Here is a 13,987-nt window from a genome sequence, read left to right as displayed (position 1 = left end):
AAACCAGCAACAAAGAAGAGAAGGTGGGAAATGTCTGCAAGATCCATTCCCCGATGCAGTTCCTCAAGTAACGTTCACCAGCAATGCCAAGGGGCAGGAATAAGTGGACTGGATGAGGAAGGAAACCAGTGTTTTGAGCAGTACAGACTCAGCTGTGAAACTACTGCCTCTGTTGCTTTCAGCCAGACTGGCAGCTCAGGACTTAAAGGCTTTACACTCCACGAACAACAACAGTGGCTTACCCAGTTCCACCTGTTTGCAAACACCAAGCCCTCCTTCACACTACTTGTGCTTAGATAGCTTTGCTAGAAAAAAAAAACAAAACATCTACATATTAATTTTTCCCCAACCCAGGAAGATAGGCATCCACTGATTACTGACCCCAGGTGTGGCCCCAGGTAGGAGTCAACATCTACCCAACTGCCTGACAGCAGAGGTAAGATGCTAAACAGCACCAACACAAGACAGATGCTTTCTAAAGCCACCTGCATTGCAGTACTACACAACCAGCTGGGAGGAAGAACAGAAAGAGAATAAAAGGCAACTGAAATCAATGCAATGGATGAAAACATGCTGCTGCCTTGTCCCCCAGCACCAATAAGGCTCTAATTCTCTGCCATCCTTCAGTGCCCAAGGTTCATCGCCTTCTAAAGCTACTTTACTTACACTGAGCCCCTGCCACAAACTCACATGCTAGCAATTGCAACTGAGTGCCTCCCTACACACCGGATTTTTTAAAAAAGAAGGGAAAATGTGAAAGGTTGCTTCTTAGCTTTTCTTGGCAAATGCCTGTGACCCAGGAGGAAACTTCCGAAGCAGGTGAAGTGAAGGCAAGCAAGAAACCCCACCGGCAGCAGACCTTGGCTGCGGCCGGCCACACAGCTGAGGTACAGCAGCGGCTCTGCAAGCTGAGCCAGTAGAGGTCTCTCTTCCACTAATCCACTAATAAAAATAAATAAATATCTATATTTGTCTGCCTGCTCATGTGCCTTCTCTTCTGATCCCTGGTCCCCAACTAGAAATAAAATAAATACAGCAGGAGCTGGCAACTCAGATGGGAACAACTTACTACTTCACTCCAGGAAAAAAAAAAAAAAATGCAAAAAAAAAGCTTGTGGTCTACAATGTTACCAAGCTTATGGCGTTGACTCCAGGTTACAGTATGGTCAAATCCAGACCTCCAGCTGCTCTCCTTAAGGAAAGTGAGGACCACAGCTGCGACTGTGCTTACTGGAGCACAGCCACATGCTTCCAGAGCTCTTCCAGCCTGCCCAGGTAGCAGGGCGACAGGGAGCCCTTTCTGCACCCGTAGGTCCCTGGTTTCAGTCTGGGTAGAGCCAGTCATGACAGAAAGGCTTTATCAGGCAATGGTTGGGTTTTTGGCCTCCATGTAAGACTGCTTGGCCTTTGTGGGAGTAGCGTCTGGAGCACACAAAATGGGGCGTCTGCCCACGACTGGAATCCTTGCTTAAAGTCTCAGATGTGAGGCCAAGGATAAAATTTGGATATGAAACTAATTGTTCCTGCCTGCTGGCTCCTCCAAACAGCTGCAGGCACAGTAGGACAGCCAGGTATAAAAGCCTGAACTGGCACAGCCTGTCTGTGGATAGGGAACGCTTAACCACAAGGTGTGTTGCTCCTCGCTTCCACCCAGCACCAGCTGGCAGGTGCCAAGCTGCCGAGAGGCAGCAGGGCACCCCCCGCCAGCACAGCCTGGCCACAAGCCCTCGCTCAGGTCAGCTTGGGCTTAGCAGAGCCGTGAACTGACATCTTCCACTGCAGTGACACCAGTACCAGTGTCACTGCCTGCGGCAGCCCACCACATAATGCGCTAGCTGCAGCTGCAACACTCCCTATTCAAAACCCAGAGCTGGAGAACTCCCCCCCCGCCCCTGCCCAGAGCGCTGGGATATGGCCCCCACAGGACCCTACAGCTTGCAGTGAAGCTGTGGATTCACAGGTTTATTAGGAACGGCAAGGGGTACATGAAGACAGGGCTCAGCTGGGGAATAGGGGGAGTCCTGAGGGTTTACCCCCAAAGCCTGCTCCCCAGGGATGACAGAGCGCAGGAGCAGCAGGGAATGGGCAGGAGGCAGAGCTGTTGTCGGTCCCCACGCCGGCAGCAATGCACAGGGGCAGCTGCGCTTCACTGCACAGCTGCACCCCTGGTTTCGGGGGTGGCGGGGGGTGTGGGGGGGAGGGCAAAAAAAAAGTCAATCCAGCTGTATCTGTTTAACTCGAGTATATCTCAATTGGAGACAGACATACATGAACACGTGCCGGCTCTCTTGCGAAAGAAAGCAAGTTCAGTTAGATCCCATCTTGACTGCGAATTAGGCCTAGAGTCTGAAGGGTGTCCTGCAAAGGAAAGCCACTTTGGGACACATGCCAACTGTGGGACAACATTTGTATTTTGCCTGGTCCTCTCCACCCATCCATTCCTTTGAATCTATCATGCTTTCCATATTGCTTCTCCAACTAGAAGGAGCTCTCCTTAAAGCTGCAGGCTGTAAACCTTTTGAGGCCGGGACACTGTGCACCTGCTGCAATGGCAGCTTGGGGCCAGAAGCTGACCCTGTAACAAGTAGCAAAGGTCCCTGTCTATCATGGGGACACCTGGGAGGCAGGTCAGCTCCCAACTTTGTTTTCACCTCAGCAGTAATTTTTTGTCCACACTGCTAAAGAGAGACTTTTTCTTCTTGCTTTTGCCTCCCCAGGAGTCCCAGGGGATGCCCAGGCATCCCACCACATCTGGGCTGCAGCCCCTGTGCCACTGCACCCCAACAAGCACAGAGAAGACAACAAGGAAGGAGCAGGGGCAAAGTTCTGCAGCGAGAACAGCTCCTTCACTTCTGTCATTTATTAGTGCTGGTTTTTGCATCACTAGTAACCTCCTTTGGGAGAATTTTTGTGGCTGCTGTCAGTTTTGGTTTGTTTCTTCAGGTAGAAGCAGATTAAGAGTGGATAGCCTGATGGTGATTTGGTTTTAGTTGCACTTTTTTGTGTTATCATTATATAATGTCATATTATTTGTATATTATTTATATTATAGGTAAAGTTACATTTATGTGTTTGCCTAAGTAAAATGATTTAGGAATTTATTTTTCTTTAATGAAAATAAAAGAAATGTAAAAGAGAGAAAGAAAAAAACCCACATTCCTTTCTATTTTTGCCCAATTTTGGGGAGGGTCTTGCAATGACTGATGTGGGCAAGGCAGAAAAGCAGGCAAGGAGACGAAAGGCACACAAGCTCCCTGGACGGAGGAGGTGGCTGAGCCTGAGTGAAACATGGCAAACCACAAACGCAGATACTACCCACCCAGTGTGAAAAATGCCTTTTTTCAGCTCAGTAAATAAACAAAACATCAGAGCTGGGGGGGAAAAAATCCGTATTAAAAAAAAAGAACAGAAAGGTTTTTCCAGCAAAATCAAAGCAGAAAAGATCTTACTTGGGGACAGGTGCAAACCAATATAAGCTAATTATTTTACTGCAGATCACATATTCTGGTAAAGCCATTATACTGTGAACATTTTCTTTCAGTGAGTATTAAAAAAAAAAATCCCCAAATCAAACAAGAGAATAGTAGATTACTTTGTAAAAGGAGAAAAAAAAAATAAAAAAAAATAAAGAAAATCTTAAAATGAAAAGCTGAAAATACCAAAATACCAATACGAAGATGTTGAAAGCAGAAACGGAATGTTTTCTTTTGCAAATGAAATTCAGTGTTCCTTCAATTTTTTTTTCAGGGCGAAGCTACTCAGATGTACAGATGGGTATGGACGTTGGAAAACTTCATTCGCCAGTTAATTTCCCCATTTGAGGGCGAGTGGGCTGGTTCCACATCTGAAAAGCGGTGGGTGTCGATTCTGACTTAAGGACACATTGTTAAGCACTTTCTCTTCCAGCCAAACGTCTCTAGTGAAAAAAGGTCAGATCCACATCCAAAGTATTCCGGCTAAGGAACGGGTCGTGCCCTGCTCTGGCGTGGGGGATGCGCAGCTTTATGTAAGGGAAAAGAAAACCTTTGGCCAGCAGGCCTGCGGCCCGCTTCCCCGGGACCGCGGCAGGCCAGCGGCGGGGCAGGCCGTGCCCCCGGCCCGGTGCCCGCGCTGGGGGAAGCCGAGACCCCGGGGTAGAGGAGGAGATCAACGAGAGGCTTACAGAGCGGGGGCCAAGCGGGGGGCTGCGCGGGGGAAGGCCTGCGGACGGGCCTGGCAGCCGCCGTTGTGCCCGGACCCACAGCGCAGCCGGGAACGCACAGCGAAGGGGCCAGGGCCAGGGCCAGGCGGCGGCCCCCGGCGCCTGCCCCGCAGCCCACCCTCCCTCCCCGGGGGGCAGGCCGCAGCCCTGCCCCAGCCCGCTCCCGGCGTGGCGCGGGGGGGACGCCGGCGCCGAAGAGCCCGTCCCCCGCGCCGCCGTGGTCAGCCGCCCTCGGGGGGGAAGGCGGGGGCCGCGCCCCAGCCCTGCGCCCCCGCCCGCAGGGGGGGCCCCGCCGCCCCGGGACCCTGCCCGCTCCTCACCGAGCCGCCCCGCCCCGCCCCGCGCGGGAAGCGCGCGCCTGCAGGCCCGCCTGGGGAAGGGAAGGGCCGGCGCGCGGCGGGGGCGCGCGGGGCAGTGCGGCGGGGCAACGGCCTCCGCCCCGGCGCGTGAGCGCGGCCTCCCGCGCGGTAGCTGGCGGGGGCGGGCGCGCGCAAGCGTGCGCACATCTGCGTGTACGTGTGACCGGGGGGGGGGGGGGGGGGGGGGGGGGGGGGGGGGAAGGGTCTGCGCGCGCTCCCCGCGGCTGCCCCGCCGCGCGCGGGGCGGCCGCGCCTTATTGCATCAGTCGGGGCGGGCGCGGCCGTCAGCGCGGGGGCGGGGCCGGGGCGGGCCCAGCCCACTCTGGCAGCTCGCCCCGCGTCCCCGCCCCGCCCCGCCCGGCCCGCGGGGAGCGGCGGCGCGGCAAGGTTGCCTCCAGCCGCCCCAGGAGGAAACGCTGCGGCGAGGGGGCGGCGGAGGCGGAGGAGGGCGGAGGACGGGGGGCGCATAAAATTTAGGAAAGCGGGTCGCGCCGCAGCCCCCGTGCCACCTTAAATCTTCCCCCGGTGGCGGCGGTGCGGGCCGCTTCCTCCCGCGGCGGCTCGCTGGGCTCCGCCGCCACAAGCCCCCGGCCCCGGGGGAGGGGAACAAGGGCGCTGCCCTCGGCCCCCCGGGGAGGGGGCGCGGGGCGGGGCCCGGGCGCGCGCACCTGTCCGCGGGAGGGGGCGGGCCGGGGGCGGGGGCTGCCCCGCCGCGGGCGCTGCCGTTCGGCCCCGCGCGCCGCCGGGAGCTCCCCCGGGGGAGGGGGCGGGGCGCGGAGCGGGGCGGGGCGGGCGACCCGGCGCCGCTCCCCCGGGGTGGCGCGATCGCGGCTGAGCGGCCCCGCCTGCGGAGCGGGGTGAGAAACCCCAGCGGCCCGCGACCGAAGAAAAAATATTTTTTTTTAAAAAATAACGACCGGTGTTTGCAGCCGCCCGGGCGGGGCGGGGCGCTCGGGACAGAGCCCAACCCCACATGGGGGCGCAGGGGGCTGGGCCCCGGCCCGGGGGGTGCCCAGCGCCGGCACTGACCTTGCCCCAGCCGCCTCTCGCCCAGGCGGCTCCCCACCCGCCCCCGGTCGCCCCTCCCGCCCCCCCCCGGGGCACCCCCCCGCCGCCTTCCCACGCCCCCAGCCCGGCGGCCGCGGGGATAGGCCGGCCCGGGCAGGCGCCGCTGGTTTATTTTCCATCGTCATCACTTTCTTCGTGCTGGGGGGAAAAAAAATATTTTTTTCGTTTTTAATTTTTTGCGAGGGTTTTCCACGTTTGCCGGCCTGGATTGCACCCACCTCCCGCACCCCAACCCGTGGGGCGGCCTGGAGCCAAACCGGGGGTGGGGGGGGCGCGATGCTTGGGCGGGCAGCAGCCTCGGCAGCCGGCGGGGGAAGCCCGTAGCAAGCCCCGGCCGTGCCCGTTCCCGCTCCTCGGTCCCGGCACCAGCGCGGGCTGCCAGCGGCCCGAGTCGGGGGAGCGGCACTGGAGCGGGGCTGGCGGGCGGGGGGTGCTGCCCCCCCGACCCTCCCCAGCACGAGGCCAGCGCAGCCCCGCGTTTGCGGGGAGGTTTCCGAGACAGGGCTAACCCAGCGCGGCCGGGATAAACAACAGGATCGCGTTGCACCGGGGCGGGGGGGGAGGACCCGGGTGAGAGCTGGGCGAGACTCGCACGAGGGTTGTGCCCCCCCCCCCCCCTCCCCCCAGCCCTCCCCCCGTTTTATTAATTTACGTATTTATTTATTTCTCGCAAGCCCCAGTGATGAGGACGTCTCTCCTCTGCATCACCCGGGGGTGGGTGGGGGGGCGGAGGGCGGCTGGGGCTGGGGGGATGCCCGCACCTTGCCGGCCGGGCGTGGCGGGCAGGGCGGCACGGCGATGCACAGGCTGCGGGGCCAGGCAGCCCCCCGGCCCCCCCGCACACACCCACACACCCCGATGCCATTCCCTCTCTCCGACGGTGACCGCCACCCCCCCCCCCCCCCCCACGTGCATCCCCGCCCGGCGGCCGCTGCACGGTGCGCGGGGGGGGTAACGCGGGGGCGGTGCGGTCCCTCCCGGGACCCCGGCGGCGGGGCGGGGGGGGCCGCTGCCGCGCCGGGTGCCTGCACCAGCATCTGCTGGGACAGGGGTGTGCGAGGGCGCCATCTTTGTTAGCAATAAACGCTGCCGTGGGAGAAGATCCACGCGGGCTGCCATGCGACGCCGAGGGATGGAGGATTGTTACCGGCACGGCCCCCGAGCGCTGCCGTGGGCGGGAGGAGGGGGGGGGGGGGGGCAGACCCCGGAGGTTTAGTCGCTCCCCCGGCCCAGGGAGGTGTTCGTTTGGGTTCGAGTTTAAGCCTTATGAGTCAAACGACCAAGTGCAAACAGGACCTCGAGCTCCGTATTTCAAAAAAAACTGACAGAGGAAATTCCACTCTTTTGCATTAAGCGGGCACATTATTCCAAAATTTTCACAGGGCAGAATCATAGAGTCGTTTTAAGTTGGAAAAGACCTTTAAGATGATCGAGTCCAACCGTAACCCAGCACTGCCAAGTCCACCACTAAATTGTGTCCCCTAAGCGCCACATCTACACGTCTTTCAAATACCTCCAGGGACAGTGACTCAACCGCTGCCTGGGCAGCGGGGTTCCAGAGCTTGACAAGCCTTTGGGTGAAGAAGAAAAGCCAGTGTGGCACTAAGGGCAGGGCCAGCAAGCTGCATTCCTTACTTTCACCTACGCTGGGAGACACAGGAAGAGATACCCGGAGGAAACTTGCTGTTGTTTCTTGAAGGAGCCCTATTTCCTCCAGTGCCAGGCTGAGGGAGGTTGAAACACACACTAATGAAGAACATATTTCTTACATATGGCAGTTTTCTTTATTGATTGCTTGATGTGAAACAATATCAATCTGGATTTTTTTTCCCCCACACATTACAAAAAAAAAAAAATATTAAATTGGCTCAGTCTGCAATCTTTTAAGCACAGCCATATTAATTATCAGGAAAAGGAAAAAAAAAAAAAACCCAACAAAAAAAACCCAAACAAAAAAAAACCCCCTAAAATGTCTACCAAATAGAGCATTTACAAATGCACAAGAACATGCCACTTTGGCTTTATGGGAGGAAAATATTGTCTTCTAGATTAAAAAAAAAATCTTTTAACATAAATAAGTTAGTATAATTTCTCAGTGTCTTTACAGAGTTATGTACACAGGTACACTTCAAACTTCTTTTTTTTTATTTTTACATACAGGTACACAGGCAATGTAGAAATACTGTTTAAAGATGTAGTATCCCTTTTCCCTCACACACACTTTGGGAAGTGGGTCAGATCAGGAAACAATACTCAAGATTCAGAGCAAAAAGCCCTCCAGATTAGGTTAAAAGAAAAAAAATAATAAAAGAACCACACAACGCCCCCCCAAGGAAATCAGGCAATGTTAACAACTGGATGATTTTACACAACTTTTACAGGCATTCAGACCTGCTGTATGGATTTGAGGTCGGGAGACACGACTTTTGCTACTGCATAACGGAATCATCGCAGCTCCCACCTTAACACAGGAGGAAGAAATTTCACAAGCGGCCTATAATAATCTGCTCTGAGCAGGGTTAGCACGATGGTATATTTAAAAAAAGGGGGGGTGGGGGGGGAGAAAAAACACGGTGGACCCACTTAAAGGGACAATACATCTTTAAGTAATAAAAAACCTACACTGCTTCTCTTCATACATTTCTTTGCTTGCTAGATTGTGAAAGCAAGTTCCAATCGGTCACCCTCTTTCACTCCCTCCCCCCTCCCAACAAGGTTTATGTGCTACATAAGGTAAACTATATACACAGGTAGTACAATGAAGCAAATAAGGAAACACCTAATTGCACAATGCTACATCCAATGCTTTTAGAGGCAGGTCTTTTAAGAGTGCCTAAAAATTTTAGTGTTATTGTTTTTGTTGTTGTTGTTTTGCTGCTGCTGTTTTTTCAGTGCTTGTACAGGACCTCCATCCCACGGAGGCCGGCGGTATGTATTCTCGTTGCCACTACAACTTTACATCTTCCTCGCTTCATCGCCCCCCGCCGCACCCGATGAACGAGGACACGCAACATCCTCCGCTCTGCAACGGGGAGGGAGAAGACGATTAGAAAACGTCGAAACGCGATCCACGGCATAACCGGTTCAAACCGACACCGCATCCCCGGGGCGGGCGGGGCCCCCGCGCTCCCCCGCGCTCCCCCGCACGCCCGGGGCCGCCCCGCCAGCCGCCCTCGGCACCCCCCGGCGGGGAAACGGCGGCCGGCGGGACCCCTCCCCTCGGGCGCGGGGCTCGGCCCGCCCCTCCCCCCCCCCCGGCGGGCGGCAGCAGCGGCATTTGCACGGCCGCGCACGCTGCCGCGCTCCGCCACGGCGCACGCCAGCGGGACTAATTTGTTGCAACTTCTGCTTTACAGCTTAATCTCTTTCTGCACAATCGCAAATCGTGTTTGTAAACCTCGCTCCTAACCTCGGCTCCGAAACCGCCGGCGCAATTTACCAACTCCCTCCGCCCCAGCCCTCGCCTTAAAACAAAACAACAACAAGGGCGGGGGGGGGGGGGGGGGGGGGGGAGGGAAAAAAAAAAAAAAGCGCACAACGCATCTCCCATGCTCCCATTAACCCGCTCTCTTCCCTTTGCCCGTGTCTAAAACAACACCAAAACAACCGGGAAAAGAAGAGGGGGGAAAAAAAAAAAAAAAAAAAAAAAAAGCAACCCTGCCTAGCTCGAGTTTTTAAAGAAAGCGCCCGGGCTCCCCTCAGACCCAGCTCCTTGGCTTATCTCTCCCGGGGCGGGAGGTCGCCGCGACGTGCGACCGCAACGCTGACATGGTAGGTGAAAAAGCAAATCGGGGCGGGGGGGACGCCAGAGAGGAAAGGAAGCCCCCCGAAACCCCTCGCCATCTGACATCATGCACCAGCCGCCTTTCAAACTCCGTCCCTCCACCCGCACGGTCCTGGGGAAAGGTCCTTCCCTGCCTCCCGGCCGGCCCCCCGAGGGAGGGAAGGGCTGCGGCAGGCTCGGTCCCACCGCGGCCGGGACCCCGGCCACAGCCCCGACCCCGGCCCGGGCGATGCCGCGGAGCCCAGCGCTGCGCTGCGGCCCTTGTTTTGTTCTCTCCAAGCCCTATGGGACCCACCCCCAGCCTCCAACACACCCCCAGCCCTCAGCGGCTGAGGAAAGGGCCCTTCCTCACAGAAAAGGCCCCGCAGCGACCCCAGAGGGCCCGAAGCCCCCCCCGCCCCCCGCCCCCCGCAGGAGCGGGATACCCGCTCGGTCACCCTTTCTCTCTCATTTGCATCCTAATGCCAGCGCCTATAGGGAACCTACCTAAACGCTTTACGTTTGATGTCTTCTCGGGCTTGATTTCTTGGGTGTTTGCTCCACTGAACTGGCACTGGGGGAGTCTTCTGAAACCTCTTCTTCTGTTGTGTTGGCTCTTTTATTTTGAGGACAGGAATCTAGGAGGGGAAAATTAAGAACATGGGAGGGGGGTGGGTGATATTGAAGTATTTTCCTTCCAGATGTTTGCTCGGCATCCACGGGGGGGGGGTGGTGGGGTGGTGGTTAGATGGGACCGAGGGAAATATTCCCGATCCCCATGTCAGCTATGAGCTACGTGAGAGCGAGCAGGGGGAGGGGAGGTGGGCTTCTCCCTAGCTGAGAGATGCAAGTTTGCTGTTTTGCGCTACAGTCCCTGTCCGTCCTCTGCTTGGCGTGAGCGCTCTAACCTCCTCCCGCCCGGGCAGCGGGCCGGGTCCCCGCAGCGGGGCGGCGGGGGGGACCAGCGGGTGCGCCGCGCCGAGGGGCTTCTCCTTGGCAAATCATCTACCGGCTGCCATAACGCGACTGCCCCGGGACCGCAAACAGCACCTGGGCTTTTTTACGCGAAAGGAGGCGGGGGGGAAAGGGAAGGTAACACACCGCGCCGGTGCCCCGTGGGGCACAGCCCACCGCAGCCAGGCCAGGCAGCGGCACGGGGGAGGGGGCCCGAGAGCCCCGGCGCGGCCACCGGCGGGGAGCAGCGCTGCCGCTTTCGCGAGAGTACGTTACCATCGGTGGCAGGTCTTTTCCTCTGCCCAATGCACTGCTCTGCAAAGTCCGTCTGATTTTCAGAAACATCAGTCTTTTGATCTACACAGTGAGTGTCCTCTGAGATTCCCTGAGAACCGACAAAAACCACGGTTTGGCAATTCCCGTTTACATCCAAGCTCTGGCGGCCGGCGGACTTGCAGACAGTTTTCAGTAGCCTGGGGGGTCTGAAGTAGAAGTCGGGCGAGCTCCCCTTCTCCACGGCTTGCCACTCGTACCTGCCTTCCAGTGGCTTGTGATTCTGGAAATCGAAATTCCACTTCCTCTGGCATGCCTCCTCCATCTCCTGGCGGTGCTTCTTCAAGTCCCTGTTTAACTCTTCATGATTCACCGGCCCGAAGAGGTTCCTGCAAGCTGACGGCTTCGGGTACTCCGACTGCCTGGCTTCCATGCGCTCCAGGGTAGGGCTCCCATTAGAAATTCGGACGTTTGACATCTCCCCCCACCCTCTTTCTTCTGGCGGCGGTTGTTTTGCTCGCTGTTCTCACCCCCCCCGGGCCGCCGCCGCCGCCTCCTCCTTCTCCTCCTCCCCTCCGCCTTTTATTTATCTCTCGGCGGCTCTGCGCCGCGCTGCCCCGCTCTCCGGCCCCGCTCGCCCTCGGCCCGCGGCGAAGGGGCGAGGAGCAGCCCTTGCATAAGCGACGGCCCGGGGATGAGCCCCAGAGCCGCCGCCGCCGCCGCGGAGCCCGGGCGGGTGGAGGAGCGCTGCGCGGGGGGAGCGCGCAGGCGGGAGCGGCGCTGCCCTCCGCGGCCCCGGCTCCGCGCTGCCCCGCCGGTGCCGGCGATGCCCCCGCCGCTCGCACCGCCGCCGCGTAGTAAAAGCGAGACGGAAAAAAACAAGGGGAGACGAGCCCTTTTCTCGGTTGCCCAATATGGCGATTGAAGGGAGGCTGACGAAGAAGAAAATGATTGACAGGACGAGTCTATTTAAACAGCCGGGCCGAGCCATTGGTTACGGCGGCGGGCACCGCCCCGTCGGCCCGGCCCTACCTCGCCGCCGCCGCCGGCTCTAAAGGTGGGCTGGGCTCGGCTGCCGCCCCTGCGGGCCGGGAGCGGGCCGGGCCGGGCCGGGCCAGGGGAGGCGGGGGCCGGGCCTTGGGGGGGGGGGCGAGGGGGTAGGAGGGCACCGCGCCCGCCGCCTCCCCCCCCGCCAAGCCCGGGCCCGGCAGGATTCGGGCCCGCCACCCCCGAGAAAACCCACTCCGTCCCGTTGCTTGGCCGAGAGGCCCGGGTAATGGTGGCGGCTGGGTACGTTTCCAATCGTTCCTGTGCCAGGGGTCTCCCACCGCCCTGATTTTCCTGGGCTGGGCTCTGGCGACGCAGCCCCCCCCGAAGTCCGGGGTTAGGGGCAAGCTCGGAGCTAGCGGGGGACACCGGCAGCCCAACCCCGCTGGCTGCAGCGCCGGGCTGGTGGCTCCCGGGGCGGGGGGGGTGGGTGGGGGGTGTCACCTCTTGCTGCCTTCCCAGCAGAGAAAGGAGTATGTGAAGAAATGGCTCTAAAAAAAAAAAAAAACCAACAACCCAACCCTGTGCAGGGATTTCAATCTCGGCAAGCAGGGGAAAGAAAACAAAAGCATTCGGTTTTGTCCTGTCTGTGTGCTCGGAAGATTAGATGAGCCGAGAGTCACAGCCAGGGATTTTTCTAAGCAACTTCCTCGGACAGCTGCAGCAGGTACGGTGGAGATAAGGGCAACGGTGTCCTCCTCACCTCCTGCCCCTTCCATGGCCATCTTCCCTCGCCAGGCAGGGCAGCCCCTCAGCATGCTGCAGGACACTGTGGGTGCCCTCAGGTGCTGAAAGTTTTGACTTTTCTGGGGTCCCACATCTCAGGAACGGAATCCTTGGAAGGTTGGAGGCTCTTGATGCCAACCCATCTGGACAGCTCTCCTCTGAGAGCAACACTCTCCAAATCTTTCTTCTGGCGGGGGGGGGGCACACCAGTGACAACCTATCTCAACAAGGCAGGGGTCAACACAACTGGGTTTCACTGGCTGAGACAAGAATCAACTGATCTGGCCTTGAAGACGTAGAGCTTTTACCCTGTGCCGTACACAGACAGCCTCACTCTGGTTTGGGGTCTAACTCTGGATGGGTGACTGAAATTTTTCTTGCAGTTGCTCTTGCAAACTGGTATGCCAAACTTGGCACACACTGGAGGGGGACAAAACCATTACACAGCATTCAAGCCCAGGCTACAGCAGTCTGCTTGCCTTCATCAACTCCAAGGTAGTAGCCCCTGGCCTTTACTCACACCACTCACCCGAGTAATCGCAGTATGGCCAGACCCAAGTTCAAAAAACATGATGTGCACAGGCAAAAAAACCCCCGAAAGAATACAAGTGAGATTGGTTTAAAAACCACAAGGTTGAAATAAAATATTACCCATGTTATTTTTTATTTGTTTGCCGGGTTTTTTAGCTCTCAGAAGTTGTTTTCCAACTCCTCACAGCAACCGCAAGTTCTAGCAATTCACTTACAGAAAATTAAAGCTGACATTCTCATGTCTGCAAGAGTTGAGGCTTTTTTTTTGAAGTTTCAAGTCCATGATAAAACTGCCTCAGCTGGCAAAGTGGGGCCTATTCATCTGCTTTATTTGCAGGATTCCATCTTTGTTTCTCCAGCCTTTCCTGTCTTTGACTTCCATAGCCACCAGCAAGGAAGTCCCATCTGAAACTTGTCTTCACCTTCTCTGTCAGGTGTGGGACACTTGGTTTTGTTGATCTAACAAGACAGTGATTGTAGGCTAAGAAAGTGATCTGTAAAATATGCCCAGGGACTCCCTGAGGGTGCCCAGGGCTCACCCTGCTGATGGGGGCCTGCCAACTGGTAACCTGCGGAATGTCCCACCGGTGACTCCTTCCATGAGGAGTTCCCAGCCTCTGCTCCCTGGGAATCACTGCTTGTCTCCCGAGTCCACAAAAAAAAAAAAAAAAAAAAAAGTAAACCCCTCATCGGTAGGATTATGACATTGTGCTGGAGGAGAAACACATACCGGGGGGGGGGGGGGGGGGGGGGGGGGAGGAATATGGGGTGCCCCACAGGTAAACAACCAGGAACACGACTGAAGTGCAAAAGAGCACCGAGTTATCTGCAGCCTTTGGAAAAAGAAGAAACAAGTCACTGTAGGACAAGAACCTTCTCCCTCCCCCCCTCCCCGTTCTGTTTACACCTCCCCTAGCACAAGTGCCTGGGACTGAGCCCCTGGATGCTGTACAAGTATATTGAAAACGAATAATTAAAGCCAAAGGGGCGGGGGTGGGGGGTGGGGGGGAGCGCGAATAATTTAAGCCACTGTTGGAAGCAAAAGAGAAAATGAAGAGGGAGTGG

At 57.6% G+C, this 13,987-nt stretch overlaps 1 protein-coding gene across 1 annotated transcript; it reads right to left on the bottom strand.

Annotated features, from left to right (window-relative positions):
- Positions 1-7,389: 7,389 nt before the first annotated feature.
- On the bottom strand, positions 7,390-11,625 carry CDKN1B (cyclin dependent kinase inhibitor 1B). The gene is made up of 3 exons (XM_005234748.4): positions 10,622-11,625; positions 9,899-10,029; positions 7,390-8,650 (listed from the first exon to the last, which is right to left on the bottom strand). The coding sequence occupies exons 1-2, from the start codon at positions 11,094-11,096 to the stop codon at positions 9,908-9,910; spliced, it is 597 nt and encodes a 198-aa protein (XP_005234805.1). The 5' UTR covers positions 11,097-11,625; the 3' UTR covers positions 7,390-8,650; positions 9,899-9,907.
- Positions 11,626-13,987: the final 2,362 nt, after the last annotated feature.

Source organism: Falco peregrinus, chromosome 6, assembly GCF_023634155.1.
Source record: "Falco peregrinus isolate bFalPer1 chromosome 6, bFalPer1.pri, whole genome shotgun sequence".
Lineage (NCBI taxonomy): Eukaryota > Metazoa > Chordata > Aves > Falconiformes > Falconidae > Falco > Falco peregrinus.
This window is presented reverse-complemented; position numbering and strand designations above follow the sequence as displayed.